Source organism: Muscardinus avellanarius (genome assembly GCF_963383645.1).
Source record: "Muscardinus avellanarius genome assembly, chromosome: 1".
In the NCBI taxonomy this organism is placed as follows: domain Eukaryota; kingdom Metazoa; phylum Chordata; class Mammalia; order Rodentia; family Gliridae; genus Muscardinus; species Muscardinus avellanarius.
In genome coordinates, this window is record NC_137786.1 from 179,572,251 (window position 1) to 179,598,568 (window position 26,318).

The 26,318-nt window shown below is 40.1% G+C and overlaps 1 protein-coding gene across 1 annotated transcript in view; it reads left to right on the forward strand.

Annotated features, from left to right (window-relative positions):
• Window positions 1-445: 445 nt before the first annotated feature.
• Window positions 446-26,318, forward strand: part of RRM1 (ribonucleotide reductase catalytic subunit M1) — a gene marked incomplete at both ends in the record, with an annotated part of 34,402 nt that continues 8,529 nt past the window's right edge. Inside the window, 14 exons of the mRNA XM_080691189.1 lie at window positions 446-464; window positions 3,198-3,286; window positions 7,881-8,058; window positions 9,850-9,950; window positions 11,059-11,118; window positions 11,597-11,636; window positions 12,422-12,584; window positions 15,407-15,548; window positions 17,899-17,982; window positions 20,300-20,461; window positions 20,832-20,911; window positions 22,671-22,872; window positions 25,371-25,520; window positions 25,727-25,948. Coding sequence (XP_080547315.1) covers window positions 446-464; window positions 3,198-3,286; window positions 7,881-8,058; window positions 9,850-9,950; window positions 11,059-11,118; window positions 11,597-11,636; window positions 12,422-12,584; window positions 15,407-15,548; window positions 17,899-17,982; window positions 20,300-20,461; window positions 20,832-20,911; window positions 22,671-22,872; window positions 25,371-25,520; window positions 25,727-25,948 — 1,692 coding nt within the window. The remainder of the gene's footprint in view (window positions 465-3,197; window positions 3,287-7,880; window positions 8,059-9,849; window positions 9,951-11,058; window positions 11,119-11,596; window positions 11,637-12,421; window positions 12,585-15,406; window positions 15,549-17,898; window positions 17,983-20,299; window positions 20,462-20,831; window positions 20,912-22,670; window positions 22,873-25,370; window positions 25,521-25,726; window positions 25,949-26,318) is intronic.

Consider the following 26,318-nt stretch of genomic DNA (forward strand, 5'->3'; position numbering starts at 1 on the left):
GTGGCGATTTCAGAGGCTCAGCGAGGCAGGTCTCCGCTCGCGCAAGGGCCGGGGCAGGCTGGAGGGCTGGGGCTCCGCTCTGCCCTCACCCAAGATGGCGGCGGGGGAGCGGCGTCCGCGCCCGCCGCCACACGGCCGTGGCTTGCCCATACTCAACATGGCGGCCGCATGCGCTGCCCGCGGATCTCGGCCCTTTCGACCCCGGGCGTGGGCAGCGTCGAGCGACGTCAGTGAGCTCCGTCGCGCCGCCTTGTGCGTCACGGTGGCGGGAGCGGGAAGGAGTTCGGATTGTGGCGCCTCTGCGCTGGCGGGGAAAGTGCCGACTGTCTCCGGTTCCGGCCCCTGCGCCCCAGCTGCCCTTCGCCCGCCGCGGCACCGTCTCGGCCCCCCGCGTCCCGGAGCTGCAGCCGCGTCTCGACCTCTCCGCGCCCCAGCCTGAGCAACGATGCATGTGATCAAGCGAGGTGAGGGTCCGCGGCGGCGGCGGCGGGCGAGGCGGGACGCGGCTGCGGGCCCCGCTTCCCGCCCTGGCTTCCCGCCGCGCCTTCCCGCCCTGTCAGCCGGCTCAGCCCGTCTCCATCCTCCCGGCCATCGTGCCGCCCCCCGAAAAGAGTCGGTCCTGCCCTGCCTCGAGCGGCCCCTGTTCGCACCCAGCACTTTGCAGGCGCCGCTGTTCCCAACGTAAGCCTCAGAGATAGCGGTCGTCACCTCCACTTACTGAGGAAGAACCCCAAGCTCAGGGAGGGGTTGGGGGCGACTCGAAGGCCCCCAGGTAGTTGAGAGTGCCGCCAGGGTTCGGACCTGGAGCTGACGGTCGTATTTTACTTGATCATCGTGGGGTTGCTGATTTGCCTGAAGCACAGGAGGAAGCAAGGACCGAAGGGACTTTGAGCCTCACTGGGGCACTTGTCATTTTCCTGGTCACTTTTGTGGGGTGAGGGTGGGTGGAGTGAAAACACATTCCAGACACAGGCAGTACTGTAATTTGCCCTTGGAGAGATTGTGCTGCCCTGTGCCCTAGGAATTGTCCACAGGGAAGTTTGTGACTGGGACTAACTGTTCTTTCTCTCAAGAGAAGAATACTGAATCAAAGAAAGGTGGCCAAGGCTTCTGACAGAATGAGGACTGGGAAGGCCCAGGGACTTGCATTTTTTTTTTTTTTTCAACAGTTACCTTCCGATTAGACTTGCTGTGTCCCTTTGTGCCCGGCCCTTTGCTGGGAGCTTTTAAACGACATAGCCACCACTTTGTGAATAGATTGGAAAAGCAAAAGTAGCCCTAACGAGGCATATTAGAAAGGTAGGAATAGATTTTGAGGTGAATCTGCTTGCCTCTTAAAACAACAAAGTTCTTCCAAAGTTATAGACATTTACCAAATACTGGTTGACTGACTGGATGTTTGTGTCTCCATTCCAAAGATGGAAATGGCTCACATTTATCATAGGATCTGCCATGAATAGATTCACAAAGAATAACTGAAAATAATTATGTAGAAATGTAGAATGTGATTGCCATGTCGCTAGACAGGTTGGTGGTTTGTGTCCAGATTGGTTTGACTACACCCAAGAGATGGAAAGGTAAACAGTGGTGGTCCTTCTTTGTTTTTGATATCTTGAGAAGTTCATCATCTGCATTTCCCTAGCTCTCCATTTCCGTGGATGAGATCAACTACCAAAATACAGAGTACACTTTTATTGGTCTGTTCTTGTGATTGACAGATGAGCATTCAATTTTTAGGACTTTACCAAGAGATATATGTCTTATCATAAGACAAGTCAGTAATAAATTAAAAATATATGGACATACATAATTGGAGTAAGTAATAACTTGAATTTTAACCTTATGGATCTACTTTGAAACACTGGTTTAAAAAGTGCTATCTACAATAAGCTCTAAAAGGCAAAACTTTGTTTTACATTCCTTCAGAGAACATAATTTAATCCAGATGGTTTCTGCTGTTAGACTCTGCCATTGTAGCAGTCAACAAAACTTGTTGATTTTTAAAATGTACTTCGATTTGCTTATTTTATTTGTATTAATGGGGATTGAGCCCAGGGCTCTACCCTCAACCATATATATATATTTTAAATGTAGATAGATTTTGCTTCTCAGTGTGTTCTTTTGTCCCCACTTATTTTTGTCATGCCTGTGAACTCACAGACTTAACTCTTGTAGTTTGTGTTCTTTTTAATGTAATTTTTAGGAGGGCAATCAGCAGTTTTCTTGTTAAACACTGTGAGGAAAGTAATAAAACATAGAAGGCACTGCCATCTTCAAAAACTTTAAAGTTGTTAGAGATCTAGGAATAATACCTTGGAAAATTATTAGATAACAGAAGGCAATAGTAGAGGAGTTTTTTTTTTTTGTTTTTTTTTTTAATCTCCTGCTACCTTGAGCTGTTTTTCCCAATAGTATATTGAGATTAAGAAAAAGTTGAGCCAGGTGTGGTGGCGCATGCTTGTAATCCCAGTACTTGGGAAGCTGAGATAGGAGGATCCTGTGGGTTCAAAGCCAGACTCAGCTACTTAGTGAGACGTGTTTCCAAATAAAAATATTTGTTTTTTTGTTTTGTTTTGTTTTTTGGTGGTACTGGGGGTGGAACCCAGAGGCTTTCTACCTCCAGGCTATACTCCCAGACCTTTTTTATATTTTATTTGGAAACAGGGTCTCACTAAGTTACTGAGAGCCTCACTTAGTAGCTGAGGCTGGCTTGTCTCAGCCTCCCAAGCACGGGGATTACAAGCGTGCGCCACCATGCCCGGCGCAAATAAAAATATTTGTAAATAGGTCTGAGAGTGGATCTCAGAGGTAGAATGCCCCAGGTTCCGTCTCTAGTACTGAAAAAAAGAAAAGAAAAGAAAAAGTTGAAAGCCATTGCAACAAATGACAGAGTAGCTGACTAAGTTGTAAACTGTGCTTTGGTATTTAGTGTGTTGTTTTCAAAGTTCTGGATTGTAAGCCATAGTAATATATACACTTTATATAAATGTACACAAGCAGTATATGAATGTATATACATAAAACTCAAAATTCAGAGAAAACAATATACAATCTCTAGATGAATTTACTGGTGGTCTGAATCTTCTATCTGAAATAGCATTCATTTCGTGTTGGTTAATTTTAAAAGTTCATATATTGACTCCATTTGATTCTTTGACGTTTTCATCTTACATGAACTGTATGGTTTGATTCCTCAGATGGCCGCCAAGAGCGGGTTATGTTCGACAAAATTACATCTCGAATCCAGAAACTTTGTTATGGACTCAATATGGACTTTGTTGATCCTGTAAGTAAATATGTATCTTGGGTTCCTTGCTTCATAGGATTCCTTCTACTTGTCTCTTTTCTCTAGCCCTTCACTTACCTGATATACCTTGGTTTTGCTATTCTGGTTCTGACCTTGGATATAAAATGTGAATTTAATGCTTTAAGCTTTTTTTCCTTAATTTTAGCTCTCTGAGTTCTCACTTTTCAGAGAACTATGAATGAGAACAAAGAGGAAAACTTGATATTAACATTTACTGTCAGATATTTTCTTGAGTAAATTGCTTCATTTATATTGGTAAAGCTTTTTTTAAAGTGACAACAAGGCATGGTAGCACATGCTTGTAGTCCCAGTACTTGGGAGGCTGAGAAAGGAAGATTACAGATTTGAGTTCAGTCTCAGCAATTTATGAGACCGTTTCAAAAGGATGAGGGCTGAGTGGGTGGGGTGTAGCAAAGAGGCAGAATGCCCAGTACCAAATAAATAAAATTGTAATTTGAGTAAGAATTGGTTTGAAGTTTGCTTTTTGTGTGTGTGTGTGTGTGTGTGTGTGTGTGTGCTGGAGTTTCTGAAAGACCTACCTCCGGGCTACACTCCCAGACCTATTTTTAAACTTTTTAAAATTTGGAAACCAGGTCTCTTAAGCCAGCCTGGCTGGCTTGGAACCTGCATGATCCTCCTGTTTCCGCCTCTCATGCTCCGGGATTACAAGTGTGTGCTACCATGCCCGGTGTTTTTTTTTTTTTTTTTTTTTTTAAGTGTTTTGTTTTGTTACAAAACAAAACAAAACACTGGGGGTGGAATCCAGGGGCATTCTGCCTCTAAGCTATACTCCCAGCCCTATTTTTTATTTTTATTTTTTTGCAGTACTGGGGATGGGACCCAGGGACATTCTACCTTCGAGCTGTACTCCCAGCCCTATTTTTTTAATTATTTATTTATTTATTTGGTGGTACTGGGGGTGGAACCCAGAGGCTTTCTACCTCCGGGCTATACTCCCAGACCTATTTTATATTTTATTTGGAAACAGGGTCTCACTAAGTTGCTGAGAGCCTCACTAAGTAGCTGAGGCTGGCTTCGAACCTGCGCAATCCTCCTGTCTCAGCCTCCCAAGCACGGGGATTACAAGCGTGCGCCACCACGCCCAGCTTTTTATTCTTTATTTTGAAACAGGGTCTCACTGGGTTGCAAAGGACCTTATTAAGTAGCTGAGGCTAGCTGTGAACTGCTATCCTCTATCTCAGTCTCCCAAATGCTAGGATTACAAGTGTGTGCCACCATGCCTGGCTTTGAAGTTTGCTTCTTAAAGTCTAGGTGGAGGAGATGGGCGTGGTGGTGCACGCTTGTAATCCCCGCACTTGGGAGGCTGAGACAGGAGGATCGTGCAGGTTCGAAGCCAGCCTCAGCTGGTTTAAGAGACCCTGTTTCCAAATAAAATATAAAAATAGGTCTGGGAGTGTAGCCCGGAGGCAGAAGGCCCCTGGGTTCCATCCCCAGTACCACCAAAAAAAAAAAAAAAACCAACACAAAACAAAATCTACGTGGAGCCAGACATGTTGGGGCATGCCAGTAATCCCAGTATTTGGGAGGCATGGTAGTGTGGGCTGGGTTATAGCTCACAGGTAGAATGCCTCTGGGTTCCATTCCCAGTACCCCCTTTGCCCCCCCCAAAAAAAATAAAGCAAGTTACTTTGTTCTTTTTCCTTATCTTTTTAAACTCTGCTCTAGACCCTCATCTTCTCTTATCTGGACTACATTCCACAATGATCTCTGAAGTGTCTTCCTAGTCTTTCTCTAACCTTGCTCATGTCAAATTCATCTTCATATAGTTTCTACAATGACCTTCCTGCTGGGCGTGGTGGCACACACGTGTATTCCCAGTATTTGGGAGGCTAAGATAGGTTTGCAGGTTCGCAGCCAGCCTCAGCTACTTAGTGAAGCCCTCTAATTTAGTGAGATTCTGTTTCAAAAATAAAGAATAAAGCCGGGCATGGCAGAGCATGCTTGTAATCCCAGCGTTTGGGAGCTGATACCTGAGGATTATGGTTCATGGACAGCTTCATTTACTTAGAGGCCCTCCGTAACTTAGTGAGACCCTGTTTCAAAATAAAGAATAAAAAATAGGGCAGGGGGTGTAGCTCAGAGGTTGAATGCCCCTGGATTTCATCCTCAGACACACAAAAGTAAGTAAGTAAATAAATAAATAAATAAATAAATAAATAAATAAATAAATAAATAATAAATAAATAAATAATAAATAAAAAAAGAATAAAAAGCCAGGTGTGGTGGTGCACACTTGTAATTTCAGTACTTGGGAGGCTGAGACAGGAGGACTGTGCAGGTTCAAAGCCAGCCTCAGCTACTTAGTGAGGCTCTCAGCAACTTAATGAGATCCTGTTTCCAAATAAAATATCAAAATAGGTCTGGGAATGTAGCCCGGAGGTAGAAAGCCTCTGGGTTCCATCCCCAGTACCACACACACACACACACACACACACACACACACACACACACAATAAAAATAAAGAATAAAAAATAAGATTGGGGGTGTAGCTCAGAGGTAGAATGCCCCTGAGTTCAGTAGTTCAGTCTGTCTGTCTGTCTGTCTGTCTGTCTGTCTGTCTGTCTCTCTCTCTCTCTCTCTCTCTCTCTCTCTCTCTCTCACACACACACATTCTCTCTCTCTCTCTCTCTCTCTCTCTCTCTCTCTCTCTTTCAATAAATAAATAAATAAGTAAATAAATAACCTTTTTAAAATGAGAATCTTTTAGGAACCCTTTTTCAAATGCACTGGTATTACCCCAATCTTATTTAAGAATTTTATTTGTCCTGCTGTAGCATGTCTGCTCCCCTCATAGCTTTAGCCACATGGTATAGAAATTAATTACATGTCTCTATCATCTCCTAGAATTAATTAATCTATTTAGTGTTAGTGGTAGTAGGGGTTGAACCCAGGGATATTCTACCTCTGAGCTATACTCCCAGCCCTATCTTATTTTTTTATTTTGAAATGGTGTCGCTAAGTATCTGAGGGCCTTGCTAAATTGCTAAAGCCAACTTTGAACTTCTGATCTTCCTGTCTCTGCCTCCCAAATACTGGGGTTACAGGCATGTGCCATCATGCCTGGCTTATATCCTAGAGTGAAGGATGAATGGTATCTTATTCTTGTGATAGCCATATAGCTTGACATGTATTTAATTAGGTAGCTGGTAAATGTTTAGTTGATCAAAGTGAGAAAATTTTATGTACTTGTTAAAAAGTCAAGCCAGGTGTGGTGGCACATGCTTGTAATCCCGGCGTTTGGGAGGCTGAGACAGGAGGATCATAGTTTGTGGACAGCCTCAACTACTACTTAGTGAGGCCCTTTGCAACTCAGTGAGACCCTGTTTCAAATAAAGAATAAAAATCGGGCTAGGGGTGTAACTCAGAGGTAGAATGCCCCTGGCATTCTCAAATAAGAAGTCTCTTTTACATTTAGGACCTGTGTACACTAATCAAAATAGTAGAATGTTATTGTTGAGATGAACTTGAGACCTCATCCTGTTCTTTTGTTTTCTAGATAAGAAGGGTCCAAAGAGAAGGGGCATGATTTAAGTTAATGGGAGTGTAAAGAACTGAGGTCCCTTGAATCTTAGGTATTCTATTGCTTCATGCAAGCAAGCCGACTCCAGCTTCCTCGGGTAGATTGTATGGGAAAAGTCTGGATGCTGTTAGATCTGGCACAGTTAGCACACTGATAATATCTTATGCTGAGTGTTCTGATTTCTTGCCATCTAGCACCAGAACTGTCTGTATGACTAAACTACTATCTGTTTATTTATATATTTTTGTGGTACTAAGGGAGTAGATCCAGGGGCAGTCTACTGCCAGGCTACACCCCTACTCCAATTTTATTTTATTTTTAAATTTTGAAATAGGTTAATGAGAGTCTCACTACTTGCTGAGGATATCCTTGAACTTGTGATCCTCCTGTTTCAGCCTTCCAGGTACGGGATTACAGCCCTGTACCACCATGCCCGGCTACTAAACTACTTTTATACCTTCTTTTTGTGTGTGTTACTGCAGATTGAACCCAGGGGTGTTCCACCTCTGAGCTAGACCCCAACCTTTTCTTTTTTTTTTTTTTTAATTTTGAAATAGGGTCTCACTAAGTTGCTAAGGCTATCATTGAATATGTGATCTTGTCTCCACCTCCCAAGTACTGGGATTATTCTTTGTGTGTGTGTGTGTGTGTGTGGTACTAGGGATTGCAGCAGGGGCATTTTATTCTTTATTTTGAAATAAGGTGTCTGTAAATTGCTGAGACTGTCCTTGAACCTTTGATCCTCCTGTCTTGGCCTTCCAAGTATGGGGATTAGAGGTATAAACCACCATGCCTGGCTAGACTTTTTTTTTTTAAATGATGCCTCTTCACTATATATATTATGTTTTCTGGTAGTTCTTTTGGCTTATGAATCCTCACTACTAGGTTTCCCACATTCTGAAAGAGTTTTTCAGCAAAGGAAATTGTTTATATATTATAATAGAAATATGACTGTTTTCTTAATTGTTTTTGTTTTAAGGAAGCTATTTTTTCTCAGAAATCTCAATTAACTCTTGGTTTTGTGTTTATAGGCTCAGATCACCATGAAAGTAATCCAAGGCTTATACAGTGGAGTCACCACCGTGGAACTAGATACTTTGGCTGCTGAAACAGCTGCAACCTTGACTACTAAGCACCCAGACTACGCCATCTTGGCAGCCAGAATTGCTGTCTCTAACTTGCACAAAGAAACTAAGAAAGTGTTCAGTGGTGAGTCTGAGGCGAAAAAGTTAGAAAGAACTTAGTATTCTCAGAAAATTACTAAGTAGTAATTATATGAATTTTTTAAAGTACATCTTATTTATAAAAGCAAAGTGTTCAGTTTGATGACAAGGGAATTAGAACTTTCTTTTTCATGCTCCTGACCTACTTCGTGAAAGAGTTACTGGATCCCTGTCCTTTATACTTTTTGTCATCCCTTCCTTTCTATGTTTTCATCCTTCTTGTGGTATTGGGGATGGAACCTCGGTGTATTATATCATCAAGCTATACCTCCCATTTCTTTATTTTGAAATAGGGACTCCCTAGATTGCTGAGAGTGTGGCTAAGTGGCTGAGGCTGGTATTGAACCTGTTACCCTCCTATCTCAGTATCCCAAGTACTGGGATTACAAGCATGCACCACTATGTTTGGTTCTTTTTTTTTGGGGGGGGGTGGTACTGGGGTTCCTGGAAATGCTTCTACCTCCAGGCTACACTCCCAGACCTATTTTATATTTTTATTTGGAAACAGGGTCTCTTAAGTCAGAGAGGCTGGCTTTGAACCTCTGTGATCCTCCTGTCTCCGCCTCCCAATCTTGAGGATTACAAGCGTGGTGGCAAGTTTTGTTTTCTTTTTTTTTTTTTTTATTTGGAAACAGGGTCTCCTAAGCCAGCGCGCGCGTCTAGCTTCGAACTCGAACCTGCGCGATCCTCCTGTCTCTGCCTCCCAAGCGCGGGGATTACAAGTGTGCGCCACCACGCCCGGCTGCAAGTTTTGTTTTCTAAAGCCCATCTTTAGGCTGTTGGTGGTGGTGTGATTGGAAAAAATGAACAAGGTATTGTTTTTGTGTTAAACAATGTTACAGTGATCTTTTGTCATGATTATTAGTCACTTATCACTTTGTTTTAACAGATTAGGGAATGTGGGTGAGGAAGTTAAATATTTCATTTAGTATATAAGAAGCCAGAGATTAGAAATCTTTTGAGGCCAGGCATGGTGGTACACATTTGTAATCCCAGTACTTGGGAGGCTGAGACAGGAGGATTGCTCAGGTTCGAAGCCAACCTCAGCTATTTAGTGAGGCTCTCAGCAACTTATTGAGACCCAGTTTCCAAATAAATATAAAATAAAAAATAGGTCTGGGAATGTATCCCAGAGGTAGAAAGCCCCCCTAAATTCCATTCCCAGTACAAAAAAAAATAGAAAGAAAGAAAAGAAAGAAATCTTTTGGTTCTCAATTCCAGATCTATTATGGAAGGCCTCAAACATTATATCCCTCTTCAGTAGATTTATTGTGAAGATGTTAGTCCCCTGAAATTGAGCTATAGATTCAATTCAGTGCCAATCAAAATACTACCATTCATATGTATGTAAGTTCCATGCATAAACGAAGAGGCCAGATATTGCTCTGTTGTCTTAAAGAATCACACAGAGAAAGAGCTTACTAAGTTTGTATGTAGAACAGTGACTACTGAGGATAGAATCTGAGTTTTAGCTTGAGTTTCTTTTCAGATAGAAAAAAATGAGCAGTAGAGAATATAATTTATGCATTCCCTTATATTTCAACCAGTAACTCTTAGCAAGGAATGGGTATCAGAATTATTTAGGAATTTCTTTTTAAACTACCAAAACTTAACTTTCACTTTAACTTCAAAAGATTATTTTCTTAAATAAGGTATATATTCAGCATGGTTTATTGAGCACTTCCTATGCTGGACACTAAAGTGGGTTGGGATGAAAAAGGTGATTGAGAACAAGCTATGAAGTGGTTTTGACATATTTTATTTTATTTTTATTTAGATGTTATGGAGGACCTCAGCAACTACATAAATCCACATAATGGCAAACATTCTCCCATGGTGGCCAAGTCAACACTGGATATTGTTTTGGCCAATAAGGATGTATGTATAACATTTCTGGTGGAAATTCTTTGATAGACTTACTTTTTTTTAAATTATTTTATACTACTGGGGATTTGAATTCAGGGGCATTCTACCTCTGAGCTACACCCCTAGCCTTATTTTGTAATCTTTATTTGGAAATAGGGTCTTGCTAGGTAGGAGATTTGCTTTCTAGGAGACTTCTTGATAAGAGTCTCACTACTTGCTGAGGCTGTTCTCAAACCTGCGATCCTCCTTTCTCAGCCTCCCAGGTACTGGGATTATAAGCATTTGCCACTAAACCAGGCTTCCCCCAACCCTTTTAAAATTTTTGTTATGAACAGGTCTCACTAAGTTTCTGAGAGTCTTGCTAAGTTGCTAAGGTTGAACCCAGCATCCTCCTGTCTTAACCTCCCAAGTACTGGGATCATAGGTGTGTGCCACTGTATCCTGCTATAGATATCTTTTAATATGTATGTTTTAGAGCCAGGTGTGGTGGTGCACACTTGTAATCCCAGCATTTGGGAGGCTGAGACAGGAGGATCTGGTTCATAGACAGCCTCAGCTACTTAGTGAGGCCCTTTGTAACTCATTGAGACTCTGTTTCAAAATAAAGAATAAAAAATAAGGAAATAGGGCTGGGAGTGTATCTCGAGGTAGAATGCCCCTGGGTTCCATCCCCAGTACTGCAAAAAAAGTATGTTTAAACCTAATTAGAATACTTATTTTATATACATTTTTTAAAAATGTTGGATGGTGGGGTTTTTGTGTGTGGGTGTGGTGCTGGGGATTGAACCCAGGGGCATTTTACCTATGAGCTATACTCCCAATCCAGTTTTTTATTTTAGTCTTTTTATGTTTGAAACAGGGTCTCACTGAGTTGAGAAGATCCTTGCTAAGTATCTGAGGCTGTCCATGAACCGTGATTCTCTGGTCTCAGCCTTCCAAATGCTGGGATTACAAGTGTGATCCACCGTGCCCTGTTGGATGGATTTCTATTACAGCATAAAAACTTTAGTGTTATCTCTTTTGTATCCTATGTGAATTTTAGTTTTTGAGTCAATGTTGAATGATTTTATGAAAAATAAGTCTAATTGTTTTAATTATGGTTTTTTTTCACCTCCTTTAGCGCCTGAATTCTGCTATTATCTATGACCGAGATTTCTCCTATAATTACTTTGGCTTTAAGGTAAATAAATAAATAATGGGGTTCACGTACATGGAGGTTCCTCCTTAGATCAGGAAAGACAGGGTTTTGTTTGTGTTTTGATGGCACTAAATTGTTGGGAGTTGGAATTAGTGGGATTAAGGTAGTAGTGGTTTGAATTAAGGCAAATATAGCTTATTCGTTTGTAGTTTTGGAATTTTTCAAGTACTACTTCTGAATTACATGAGGAATTATGCAGATAATTTGTCAGAATTATCTCAGATTATTCTACTATTTTTGCAATAACTGTTGAATCCCTTCTATGTGCCATGTGCTTTTCTAAATATTTTTGTGTTAATAGTGTAATGTTGTCACTGAGAACATGAATGTTGGTGTTAGACCAGCTGAATTCAGATCTCTGCCCTAATTCTTGTTAGCAAGTTATTTAATTTCTTTGTGCTTCAGTTTTCTCATCTTTAGAATGAGAATAGTAAACTTTTGGCTGCTTTGTTTTTTCTAGACATTGGAGCGGTCTTATTTGTTGAAGATCAATGGAAAAGGTGAGAAATGAAACTTGTGTGTGTTATATTTTCTGACTTTTTTTTTTTTTTTTTTTTTTGGTGTTACTGGGGGTGGAACCCAGAGGCTTTCTACCTCCGGGCTATACTCCCATACCTTTTTTGTATTTTATTTGGAAACAGGGTCTCACTGAGTTGCTGAAAGCCTCACTAAGTAGCCGAAGCTGGCTTTGAACCCATGCGATCCTCCTGTCTCAGCCTCCCAAGCCAAGTGTGCGCCACCACGCCCAGCTTGATTTTCTGACAATTATATTGAAGATACAGCTTTGTGATTTTAGCCTCAACATCTTTATTTAGACTTTAAGTAACATTTTTTGAGCCAGGTGTGGTGACGCATGCTTGTAATCTCAGTACTTGGGAGGCGGAGACAGGAGGATCACGCAGGTTCGAAGCCAGCCGCGCGCGCTGGCTTAAGAGACCCTGTTTCCAAAATGAAAATATAAAAAAATAGGTCTGGGAGTGTAGCCCGGAGGTAGAAGGGCTTCCAGGAACCCCAGTACCACCAAAAAAAAAAAAAAAAAAAGAAGTACTGAGACTCATCACCCTAGCGAGACCCTGTTTTAAAATAAAAATAAAATGCCCTTGGAGTGGGTTCAATCCCCAGTACAAAAAAAAATTTTTTTTTTTACTTTAAGTTTAGTTTATGAAGAGTAGTCCTGCTTTTTGGTATAAAGTTTCTCTTGGTGTTCTGTTTTTTCATTCAAATACAGTTTAGCCTAGTTTTTCTGATATATTCCATCATATAAAGTCTCTTGTTTTGTTTATAGTGGCTGAAAGACCACAGCATATGCTGATGAGGGTAGCTGTGGGCATTCACAAAGAAGACATTGATGCTGCAATTGAAACCTATAACCTTCTTTCTGAGAGGTGGTTTACTCATGCCTCTCCTACTCTCTTCAATGCTGGTACCAACCGCCCACAGCTTTCTAGGTATGTGTTTTCTGTGGCCACTTTAACATTCTGAAATGATTTTTATTAAGGAAATAAGAAGATGACAAGCAGTTCATCACATAAAAATTCTATTTATCACTTGCTATGATTATGTGAGAAAATTACATGAGAAAGATCTCTGACTGCAGTGTGGTAAATGAATTAGAGAAAGGGCAAATACTGATAATGAAAAATTTCTAAAATTGGATTGTGGTGGGAGTTGCGCAGCTCTGAGAATTGTAAAAGCCATTGAATTAAGCAGGTTGTGGTGGTGCACGCTTGTAAATCCCGTGCTTGGGAGGCAGAGACAGGATCGTGCTGGTTCGAAGCCGGCCTTGCTGGCTTAAGAGACCCTGTTTTCAAATAAAATAGGTGTCCGGGAGTGTAGCCTGGAGGTAGAAGGGTTTCTAGGAACCCCAGTACCACCCCCCAAAAAAAAAAAGCAATTGAATTGTGCTTTTTTTTTTTGCAATATTAGGGATGGAACCCAGTGGCATTCTAAACCTCCTAGCTACACCCCCAGTCCTGTTTTTTTATTCTTTATTTTGAAACAGGGACTCACTAAGTTCTAAAAGGCCTCACTAAGTAGCTGAGGCTGTCCGTGAAACATGATCCTTCTGTCTCAACTTCCCAAATTCTGGGATTACAAGCGTATGCCACCACGCCTGGCTGAATTGAATATTTTAAATAGCGAATTATATTGTATTGCAAACTTTTTTAAAATGTAGGAAACAGGCACAGTGGTGCAAGCCTATATTCTCAGTATTTGGGAGCCTTAGACAGGAGGATTGTAGGTTCAAGGCTATTGAGTGGTAACTCAGTGAGACTCTTATTTCAAACAGGTATAGCTTAGTGTTAGAATGCCCCTGGGTTCAATCCCCAGTTCCCCTCAAAATAAAATAAAAAACTTATAAATAACAAAGCAAATGCCAAGAACTGGTTAAGGGATTCTTGTAGTAATTTATATTAAAAAATATGATAGTTTGAGCTGAGCATGGTGGCGCATGTTTGCAATCCCAGTACTTGGGAGGCTGAGACAGGAGGATTGCAGGTTCATAGTCAGCCTCAGCTACTTAGTGAGGCCCTCTGCAACTTAGTGAGACTCTGTTTCAAAATAAAGAATAAAATAGTTGGGAGCCAGGCATGGTGGCACATGCTCCTAATTCCAGAATTCAGGAGGCTGAGACTGGAGGATCATAGTTTGAGGCCAGCCTCAGCTACTTAGTGAGGCCCTCCACAACTTAGTGAGATCCTGTTTCAAAATAAAGAAAATAAAATAGGGCAGGGAATAGAATTCAGGATCAAATTCACCAAGATATACCCCCAGCTTTATATTATTTTAATTTGGAAACAGGGTCTCCCTAAGTTGCTGAGGCTGACTGCATACCTGTAGTCCTCCTGTCTCAGCTTCCCAAGTATTTCCAAGTACCTGGGCCTCACTGATCCCAGGTTGCATTGTTTAGAATAGCAAATTGAAAATAATCCTATGTCTATCAGAGGACACACGAATAAATAGTATAGTCATATAATGGAATATCTTATGGCAATGAAAAATAAATGAACAGAGTCTAAATGTGTTAATAAAAATGAGTCACTATGACAATACTGAAGTGAAAGCAGATTGCAGCAGAATAAATAAATATATAGCCAGAAAAGCTTTAAATGTAGAACATTTAAAGTACTAAAGTAGAAATACATGAAAATGTTAGGGGATTGCAATTAGGCTTCATTTGTAGTGTCTTAACTTCTCAAGATGGTGGCAAGTACAAAGTATTTGATATTTTCTATATCTTTGAATATCTGAATCATAGAAAATGGATAGAATCCATTTGAGTGGTTGAATATTTAAGATTGTGAAAGGATCACTGGTAGAGTAAATGTCCTGTAGTGGGAGCAAGATGAGATCCCAAGTGCAGCTAGAGGGACGGTCTTCAAAAGACTGTGAGGGAACTATGCTTTTGGTGGTGGTGGACATAGCAAAATGGTTAGCTGTGTGAGTGTGTGTGCGCGCTCGTGTGGTGTGTGTGTGTGTGTGTGTGTGCGCGCTCGTGTGGTGTGTGTGTGTGTGTGTGTGTTGCTAGGATTGTATGGTGCAGCTTTCCAAGACCCAGCCCTATTTTATTTTTTATTTTGAAACAGTCTTGCTAATTTACCATGTACTGACCTTGCACCTACAATCTTTCTGTCTCTTCTTCCCAAGTACTGGGATTACAGTATTCCCCACACTTGGCAGGATAGCTATTTTTTTTTTTTTTTTACCCCATAAATATTTCCTTTTTCTTGGCTTACTAATAATGAAAAGATTGATCTATACATGTGAATTTACATTTGCAGTTTTGTGAAAATGTAAGCTAATATTTTAGGCTTATTTATAAGACTTCTTCTAGACTTAAGATGTAGGTGGGCAGCAAGATGATTTTAATATATTTCATTGTGTCTTTTTTTTTTTTTTTTCAAGTATTGGGGATGGAACCTAGGGACATTCTACCTCTGAGCTACACCCCAACCCTATTTTTTATTCTTTATTTTGAAACAGGGTCTTACTGAGTTGCAATTGGCCTCACTAAGTAGCTGAGGCTGGCCAAAATCCCACGATCCTCCTGTCTCAGCCTCCCAAATGCTGGGATTACAAGTGTGCTCCACCACACCTGGCTTTTGTGTCATATTTGGTAAAGATTTTCTTACTCGCTTGGATTTTCCATTTTGGAACACTTTGGAACCTTATACACTTCAAATATTTCATTAGTCTTATTTACTGTCTTTGAATTGTATATTTTTGTGACTCTTGCTTCATTCTAAGTTGTCACCTTTTTGCCCCATAGCTGCTTTCTTCTGAGTATGAAAGATGACAGCATTGAAGGCATTTATGATACTCTAAAGCAATGTGCATTGATTTCTAAGTCTGCCGGGGGAATTGGTGTTGCTGTGAGTTGTATTCGGGCTACTGGGAGCTACATTGCTGGGGTAAGTTTCCCTTGTCTGGCTTTTAAAGGGGAATTCAAATTCAAAAGGAACCACACTTATAGTCGAGAGAGCATAATTTCATAATGCCAGTGTTGAGTAGACATGGGTCTTTGCTAGTTACTAGCTGATTATGTGACACTTTCTGTGAGTCATTTCACTTCCTCTTTTGCTTCATTTATTTTATCTCAGAGGTTTAGGTTATACTAGAGGACCTCTAGAATTTCTTATTGCTCAGATTTTACAATTTTGATTTATTTTGTCAGTAATGACAGCAGCTATTGTTACTGATTGCTTACTATGTACTAAATTCTTCATGTACATGTCTTACATGAATTATTTAATCTTACTACATTTCTATGAAATAGCTACTGTTATTGACAGTATGCTAGGAACTTTATCTCTTACAATGATTTTGGGAGTCTATGCACCAATGTTATCATTTTACAAGTGAGGAAGTTGAGTGAAAGTTAAGTTTCCTCCAGAGATTAATCACTTACTCTGTGTTGGAGTCCGGATTCAAGCTTTTTTTTTTTTTTTTTTTTTTCCTTTTTTTTTTTTTTGCTGTACTGGGGATGGAACTCAGGGGCATTCTACCTCCAAGTGACACCCCCAGCCCTATTTTTTTAATTCTTTATTTTGAAAAAGGGTCTCATTGAGTTGCAAAGGGCCTCACTAAGTAGCTGAGGCTGGCCACAAACCTGTGATCCTCCTGTCTCAGCCTCTCAAATGCTGGGATTACAAGCGTGTGCCACCACTCCTGGCAGGATTCAAGCTTTAAATGTTGATACTTTAACTGGGTATGGTGGTGCACTCCTAAAATTCTAGTACTTAGGAGGCTGAGGCAGGAAGATCAAAGGTTTAAGGCCAGCACAGGTAACTTAGCGAAACTTGTTTCAAAGACAAAAGGGCTGAGCTGGGCATGGTGGCGCACGCTTGTAATCGTGCTTGTAATCCCAGCATTCAGGAGGCTGAGACAGGAGGATTGCGTTTCTCAGACAGCTTCAGCTACTTAGTGAGGCCCTTTGCAACTCAGTGAGACCCTGTTTCAAAATAAATAAAAAATAGGGCTGGGGGTTTAACTCGGAGGTAAAATGCTCCTGGTTTCCATCTCCAGTACTGCCAAAATAAATAAATAAATAACAACAACAACAAAAAAGGGCTGGAGTTGCAGCTGAGACAGCACCCTTGGGTTCAATCCCCTTGTACCACACACACATAAACACGTGCAAAAAATTGACACTTTATGATATAAACTCTTAGCCTTTTCTATTCACTATTAATTTGGCCTCAAGGTATGATTTGGCATTAAGATTTGAATTTAAAATCTTTTCTCCACTACTAATAGTAAGGTGGCCTAGGGCCAGTTATTTTGTTGCTGAGTTTGTTTCCTCATCTGTAATGTGAAGAAATATTTAACCCAATGGAATAGCACTTCAGTAGGAAACTCCTCCATTATGTGGTGTTTGGAGGTTCTGTGAAATAGATAGAACTCATACTCAGTGGTAGTCAGCCATTGCTCACTTATCTTTCTAGACTCTTTAAATATTTACCTTGGCGTTAGATTATTGAGAAAACCCAGTGAAGTGATGGAGAGGCTTAGGGGAGGTCGGTAGAGAAGTGAGAGAGAATCAATAAAGAAAAACTTCCACTGGTGTTATGTATATATGTAATTATCAGTGCCAGTCTCAATATCATGTACGGGGAAAGGGAGGGAATAGGAGGGAACCAGGGGGAAGCTCACTAAGTGCCTTCTGCACGTATGTCCCTATTACTCTGAACTAATTTATGATGTGAGACTATAATGCACCAATAAGAGTCTAATAAAAATAATTGATGCGGTATCTTCTAGTTATAACTGTTGTTTTCTTAGCCTCATTCTATAATCTGTTTATTACTAGGAATGTTTAATTTTGATATATGCATTGCATGTACTGTTACTTTGAACCTTTTGTGAAAGTAATATTATGCTTTTATACTCTTACTCTACCTAAAGTATATCTTTATAAAATGACCTTTATTAGAAGGCTGCAGTTTAAATTCAGCTATATCTTGTGATCATTCTTTTGACTTATAATTGTTATATCTCTTTGTAAATTAAGGATGCCACAAAGTAACAGTATATATAATAATTATAATAGCCATATTTTGTTGATCTTCTGTTGGGCATTATGTACAGCAGAGGTAGAGATGGAAGGAAGGTAAAATTCATAGAGTGCTACCTAGAAATTAGGTACCCTTTCTGAAGAAAAATTAGGGAAGAGCAATTTGTTCACTTTAGGGCCATTTTATTCTTTTTCTTGTGTCCTCTCTGTTTCCTCCAGATACTTTTTATTCTTGACTTTTCTTTCAGACTAATGGTAATTCTAATGGCCTTGTACCAATGCTGAGAGTGTATAACAATACAGCACGATATGTTGATCAAGGCGGAAACAAGGTATGTATGATCTGTTACTTGAAAATAATTAAAACAAAATCTTTAACCATATATATTTGTAGTAAAATGGTTCCATTTATGCAGTTTCTAACTACTTTTTTATTTTACTTTTTTTATATTTTTTTTGGTGGTACTGGGGTTCCTGGAAGCCCTTCTACCTCCGGGCTACACTCCCAGGCCTATTTTTATATTTTTATTTGGAAACAGGGTCTCTTAAGCCAGCACAGCTGGCTTCAAACCTGCGCGATCCACCTGTCTCTGTCTCCCAAGCGTGGGGATTACAAGCGTGCGCCACCACGCCCGGCTTTATTTTACTTTTTAAATCAATTTAAGGTGACAAATTTTAAAGTATGTACACTTTATATAGCATGATGGGTTTGATAAATGTATACACTTGAGTAATTACCACATCAGTTATGACATAGAACGCTTCCATTACCCCAGAAATTTTGTTTATGCACTTTTGCATTCAATCATCTGTTACTCCCATCCATGTATACTTTATCCCTGGCTCCAGGCAGCCACTGAATCTATTCAGCATTTTTCTCTCAGTTTATTTGCAAGAATTTCTCAAATTGTGACTCAGTACTTACCCATGAAATGGGGTTGTAATGTGTTCCAATTTTTCTTTCAAAGGAAAGAAAAACCAAAACAACAAAATGCATCTTATTTTATAAAAGAGACAGTAGAGTTGAGAGAATTGCATTGATTACCCTATACTATCATCAAAATAGTTTGCAGCTAAAGCCTGCCTCTTATGAGTATGTAGACATACTAATCATCTATTAGCTTATAGATTTTTCTCTAATGGACTTGGGTAACATTGATAAGACCAATCATTTTTTTGGTCTTTAATAAGAACACATTATATTGTCAAAGTTAAAGCAGCTTTCTTTGGGCTTTATGTCCATATCATGTGGTGTAAAGTGATCTGGGCTATAACTGAAGATGAGGCTCCATTTGTAGTTCACTGTGTCATTTTGGACAAGTTACTTATCATTTTCATTCCACACTTTCTTTATGTCATGTTTTTGTGAGTGTGTGTGTGTGTGATACTGGAGATTGAACCCAGGGACATTCTATCTCCAAGCAACACCCCCCGGCCCTGTTTTATTTTTACTTTTATTTTTTATTTATTTTTATTTTTTAGTGGTACTGCGGTTCCTGGAAACCCTTCTACCTCCGGGCTACACTCCCAGACCTATTTTATATTTTATTTGGAAACAGGGTCTCAAGCCAGCAAGGCTGGCTTCGAACCTGCGCTATCTTCTTGTCTCTGCCTCCCAAGTGCGGGGATTACAAAAGTGCGCCACCACGCCCCGCTATTTTAATTTTTGAAACAGGGCTTGCTAGGTTGATGAGAATCTCACTATGTACTGAGATTGTCCTTGAACCTACCTATAGTCCTTCTGTTTCAGTTTCCAAGTACTGGGATTACGGATATACAACACCATGCTTAGCTGCATCAGTTCTTTTGTACTCCTAGAATTGTAAGAAATATTTTACTCTTTTTTTTTTTTTTTGGTGGTACTGGGGTTCCTGGAAGCCCTTCTACCTCCGGGCTACACTCCCAGACCTATTTTTTTACATTTTTATTTGGAAACAGGGTCTCCTAAGCCAGCGCGCACGGCTGGCTTCGAACCTGCGCGATCCTCCTGTCTCTGCCTCCCAAGCGCGGGGATTACAAGCGTGCGCCACCACGCCCGGCCTATTTTACTCTTTTTGTGTGTGTGTGTGGTACTGGGGGTGGAACCCAGGAACATTCTACCTCCAAACTGTATCCCCAGTCCTGTTTTTTATTCTTTATTTTAAAACAGGGTCTCACTGAGTTGCAAAGAGCCTCTAAGTAGTTGAGGCTGGCCTTGAACCTACAGTCCTGTTTCAGCTTCCCAAATGTTGGAATTATAAGCATGTGCCAGCATGCCAGGCTAGAAAAATAGTATTACGATCCAGGTGTGGTGGTGCACGCTTGTAATCCCAGCGTTTGGGAGTCTGAGACAGGAGGATGGCACAGGTTCAAAGCCAGCCTCAGCTACTTAGGCTCTCAGCAACTTAGTGAGACCCTGTTTTCAAATAAAGTTTAAAATAGGTCTGGGAGTGTAGCCTGGAGGTAGAAAAGCCCCTGGGTTCCACTCCCAGTACCACCAAAAAAAAAAAAAAAATTAAAAAAATAGTTTGACTTTATATTTTATAGTACTTTTGTATTATTTCACTTGTAGTGAAGATCAAATGAGTTATTATAAAAGTGCTTTGGAATATGTAAAGTTTCTTTGTTTCATTTCACTTCTGAAAAGAATGATGATGTATTTATTATTAGCGTCCTGGGGCATTTGCTATTTACCTGGAACCTTGGCATTTAGACATCTTTGAGTTCCTTGATTTAAAGAAGAACACAGGAAAAGAAGAGCAGCGTGCCAGGGATCTTTTCTTTGCCCTTTGGATTCCAGATCTCTTCATGAAACGAGTAGAGACTAATCAGGTAAGAGAGATAGGTACCTTTTGGCAATAGCAACTGGATTCATATGAGCTTTGTCTTCTTCTGTCATTTTAAATCATGTTTGGAAAGAGCTCAGCTTTGTGTGATTCCACAGAATCCGTTCTAAACAAGTTAAGAGATGCCCTGCCTGTCTTCTTGGGTTTCTGTTTTCTGATGTAGATGCTATCTGACTTAAATGCTTAAAGGGTCATGTACAAACAAGCAGAATTAGATTTTTGGATGTGAGCCTGAAATGATTAATTCTACAGCAGATTCCCAAGACAGCCTATGAGAGCCACCTTCTCCTGTTTCTATTGGGTTATGATTGGTTATTTGAAGATTCTTATGAATGGTACTGTTCTTACTTTCACAGGACTGGTCTTTGATGTGTCCAAATGAATGTCCTGGTTTGGATGAGGTTTGGGGAGAGGAATTTGAGAAGTTATATGAAAGGTATGAGAAAACTACGAAGTAATAAATATTTTAATTATGATTTCTCTTTTTTTTTGGGGGGGGTGGTATTGGGGGTGGAATCCAGAGGCTTTTCTACCTCCGGGCTACACTCCCAGACCTATTTTATACTTTATTTGGAAACAGGGTTTCACTAAGTAGCAGAGGCTGGCTTTGAAACTGTGCGATCCTGCTGTCTCAGCCTCCCAAGCGCTGGAATTACAAGTGTGCGCCACCACGCCCACCTATGATTTCTGTTATTGGAGAGATACAGATATCAGAATTATTTAAGTCATTAGCCCAATATTAGGAATCTTTGGAAGCATATAGGTGAAAATGTAATTAATAATTGAATTCTAGTGAGATTTTTTATTCCAAAAATTGGGTTCTGTCTTTTTTATTAAGACAAGTACTTGGCCGGGCATGGTAGTGCACGCTTGTAATCCCTGTGCTTGGGAGGCAGAGACAGGAGAATCGCGCAGGTTCGAAGCCAGCCTCGCTAGCTTAAGAGACCCTGTTTCCAAATAAAAATATAAAAAAAATAGGTCTGGGAGTGTAGCCTGGAGGTAGAAGGGTTTCCAAGAACCCCAGTACCACACATACACACAAAAAAAACCAAAAAAAAAAAAAAACAAGTACTTGAAGATCCAAGCTGAGATAGGAGGATCTGGGCAACTTAGTAGTACCTTATTTCAATAATAAAGAATAAAAAGGAGCTGGTCATGGTGGCTCACGCTTTTTTTGTGTGTGTATGTGGTACTGGGGGTAGAACCCAAGGGCTTCTCTACCTCCAGGCTATACTCCCACACCTATTTTATACTTTATTCGGAAACGGTCTCACTAAGTTGCTGAGAGCCTCACTCAGTAGCTGAGGTTGGCTTCGAACCTGTGCGATCCTCCTGTCTCAGCCTCCAAACACTGGGATTACAAGCATGTGCCACCACGCCCAGCCTGACATGCTTTAAATCCCAGTACTTGGAAAGCTGAGACAGGGGGATTTTAGGTTCGAGGCCAGCCTCAACAACTTAGTGAGGCCTTTGGCAATTTAATGAGACCTTGTTGTTTCAAGATAAAAAAAAAGTAGGGCCAGGATTGTAGCTCAGAGGTGGAATACCCCTGAGTTCAATCCCATTATGAATAAATAATTTTTTATTATTGCCATAAATAAATAATTTTTTTTAAAGGGCTGAGGGTATAGCTTAGTGGTAGAATATTTCTGAGTTTAATCCTCAGTGTCACACATAAAGAAAGTTTGGGACATGTAATAGGTACTGGGTGTTTAAATTGATCGTTATGAGGTAAAGACTAGAAGGATTATTACTTTGCTATATATAATATCTAGTACTTTTGATGATAAATTACGTTTTATATTGTATATAGGAATCATGAGTGACTATGACACACTTGTTAATAATTCATTAAAATTAGCACAGTATTAAGAGACATGACTAATTTTTGTTCCATTTTTACTATAGAAAAATAATATTAAGAGACATGTCTAATCTTTGTTCCATTTTTACTATAGAAGGTCTTATTAATTTGGTAGGATTATGAGTCATTTGAAGGGATTTAAAGCTGTCTGATTTTCTCTTGTGACTGTAGCTATAATAACATATATATTTCTTTTATTTCCCTTGAGTAGAAACTTGGTAAAACTTTAAGAGTTTGCATAATTTTATATTTTGTGTCTGTCTTCAAATTGTCTACAGCAAAGATTTTTCTAGGGAATAAATATTAAAATAATCTTAGCTTTGCCTTTCAGTTATGAGAAACAGGGTCGTGTCCGCAAAGTTGTAAAAGCTCAGCAGCTCTGGTACGCCATCATTGAGTCTCAGACAGAGACGGGAACCCCGTACATGCTGTACAAAGATTCCTGCAATCGGAAGAGCAACCAGCAGAATCTGGGAACAATCAAATGCAGCAACCTGTGCACAGAGGTAGTAGAGTATACCAGCAAAGACGAGGTAGGTCAGAAAGCGGCCTAGAGTGTGGAGAGAAGTCTTAAGTAGTTACTGTTTGTGAAATCTTCACTTGATTTCACTTGAGATGGGTGAAAGTTTTATGTATTGTTAAGTGAAAAGAAATATCCCCCAAGCTTTGTTTTTTTTTTTTTTTTTTTTTAGCCATATGAAAAAAATAAATTTTTCCTTATACCACATGTTGTGATAATATTTATTTGAGCAAAATAGCAATATAGAGTTGTGGTGGTTTTAGGAAAAACACACAAATGTGTTCAGATTGTTCATTTTGTTTAAAGTGCCATAAGCATGTAGAGTCCTTTCAGATAAATTTTATCTCACTGGGTCTTTAAATTGACATTAAAGGTAAAGATTAGAAGGGTTATTACTTTAATAGGTTAGCCTATTAACTATTAGTAATAGATGAGATAAAATTTTAATTTCAGATAAGATTTTTTAGAAGAGTCAGGGTTAGAGGAGACACATGGATTTGTTCATTTAATTTTTTTTAAAAAAAGGCTACATGGGAGGCTGAGATAGGATGATTGCAGGTTCAAGACCAGCCTCAGCAACTTAGCAAGACTCAGCAACCTAACAAGATCCTGTATGAAACCAAAAAAATAAAAGAGCCATGGGTATAGCTTGGAGGTTGAATGTCTCTTGGAGGTTGGTGGTCTCTAGCACCACCAAAAAACAAAACAAAGAAACAGTTTGGGGAAAAGCTTTTTCATTTGGGAAGAATGCTCTCTTTGACAGATTAGAGATAGGGCTTTTTTTTTTTTTTTCAGAGTATCAAGTAAGTTTGTTTTGATGGAGTAATAGAGTAAGGCTTGGTGTATGGAGGGATGGCTTGGCTGGGGAAAGAAAAACAGAAGGTGGGAGCTGACCTGTCACAGAGGTAGGAAGCCCTTTTAGGTTTCTACAGGGAAATAGCATTGAGATGCTAAGATAAGAAGGATGGGTCTTAAAGTTAGCCTGAGGAGATTGTAGTTGTGTATCAGGCTGATGGAAACGAGGAAGGAGCCATGGAGATAGGGAGAAAAAATACACATTGTGTGTGTGTGTGACCACACCTTGGATATAGAATCTGTGGGATTTAGAAATATGTAGTTCAGTGATGAAGAGAGGGGGTCAAAGATAAAAATTTTAAATTTTAGTGTTTGAGAATGTTAGAGGCATTTGGTAGTATCAGGGAGAAAAAAAATGCACATCTAAAAACAAAACTTCAAATGAAAACTAAGCTGGGCGTGGACACATGCTTGTAATCCCAGCATTTGGGAGGCTGAGACAGGAAGGTTGCTATTCACAGACAGCATCAGCTACTTAGTGAGGCCCTCTGCAACTTAGTGAGACCCTGTTTCAAAATAAAAAATAAAAAATAGGTCTGGGGGTGTTGCTTGGAGGTAGAATGCCCCTGGGTTCTACCTTTAGTGCCACAAAAAAAGAAAAGTCAGACTGAGCCAGATGTGGTGCATGCTTGTAATCTCAGTACTTGGGAGCTGAGACAGGAGGTTCCAGGTTCAAGGCCAGCCTCAGCTACTTAGTGAGACCCTATTTTAAAATAAAAAATAAAAATAGGGCTGGGGGTGTGACTTGGAGGTAGAATGCTCCTGGGTTCAATCCCCAGTACTGCAAAAGAAAAGTCAGAGTAAATGGGAAGTAGGTTAAACATATTGCTAAGGTTATAGTTTAATTCAGAATTCATTGAACACTAGTTATGTATAAAACATACTAAAAGCCCTATGAATATAAAAGAATATGGACCAATCAGTGCCTTCTGGAAACCTTGTTATTTAGTTGGAAAAAAACTGACATGTACTCAAGTAACTATTGTACAGGTTATAGAAGCTAGGGTGATTTAAAATTTTTTTTTTTTTTTTTTTTTTTTTTTTTTTTTTTTTTTTTTTTTGGTGGTACTGGGGTTCCTGGAAGCCCTTCTAATATCCGGGCTACACTCCCAGACCTATTTTTTTAGTTTTGGAAACAGGGTCTCTTAAGCCAGCGCGCCTGGCTTCGAACCTGCGCTATCTTCCTGTCTCCTCCTCCCAAGCGTGCACCACCACGCCCAGTGTAAAATTTTTTGCTTTTGTTGGTGCATTATAGTCTCACATCATAATGTAGATCATGTTGACAATGGCATTCATGCACACAGTACTTGGTGCCCCCATCCATTTCCCTCCCTAGAGTGATGTCTTTAAAACAGTAATTGGGCTGGGCATGGTGGCGCACGCTTGTAATCCCCGCGCTTGGGAGGCTGAGACAGGAGGATCGCACGGGTTCGAAGCCAGCCTCAGCTACTTAGTGAGGCTCTCAGCAACTTAGTGAGACCCTGTTTCCAAATAAAGTATAAAATAGGTCTGGGAGTATAGCCCGGAGGTAGAAAGCTCCTGGGTTTCACCCTCAGTACCACCAAAAAAATAAATAAATAAAACAATAATTGGTTTATGTCATTTGTCTGCACAAAATTCCTCTGTGATTTTTGACATGTTTTCTTTGCATTCTAGGTTGCAGTTTGTAACTTGGCTTCCTTAGCCCTGAATATGTATGTCACAGCAGAACACACATATGACTTTAAGAAATTGGCTGAAGTCACTAAAGTCATTGTCCGAAATCTGAATAAAATTATTGATATTAACTACTACCCTATTCCAGAGGTATGAATAGATTTCTGTGCTTACTGGAATTGCTGGAATACAAAATAGAGGTAGATATCATGGGCTGCAAGTCATAATTTAAATGGTTGTCATTGGATTGATGCAAGAAAACTGAGATAAAGAGGGAGTATACGTCATTGGTGTAGAATGCTAGTTTTTGCGTTGAGTGATGTTTTCTTTTTTTCTCTAAATCTCTTGGCACAAAGGCACACTTATCAAATAAACGCCATCGCCCCATTGGAATTGGAGTACAAGGTCTGGCAGATGCTTTTATCCTGATGAGATATCCTTTTGAGAGTCCAGAGGCCCAGTTACTGAATAAGCAAATCTTTGAAACTATTTATTATGGAGCCCTGGAAGCCAGCTGTGACCTAGCCAAGGAGCTTGGCCCATATGAAACCTATGAGGGCTCCCCAGTAAGCAAAGGAGTAAGTATATGGATGAAATTTTTCTTTCCTTATTGGGATGAATGGTGGCCCCTCACACCCCAAAGGGGTACATCCACATCTGAATCCTTGGAACCTGTGAATATTATCTTTATTGGTTCAGAAAAGAGCCTTTGCAGATATAATTAAGGATCTTGAGATGACTGACATCCTGGATTATTCAGGTGGCCCTAATATCCAATTACAATTGTCCTGCAAGAGATACAGCAAAGAAGGAAGCAGCGTGATCACCAAGGCAGGCAGACAGAAGCCTGGGAATGCTGATAACCATAGAAACAAGAAGAGGCAAGGAACAGAGCTCGAGGGAGCACGCCCCTCCCACACGTTGATTTGAGGCTTTGGGTTTCAGAAG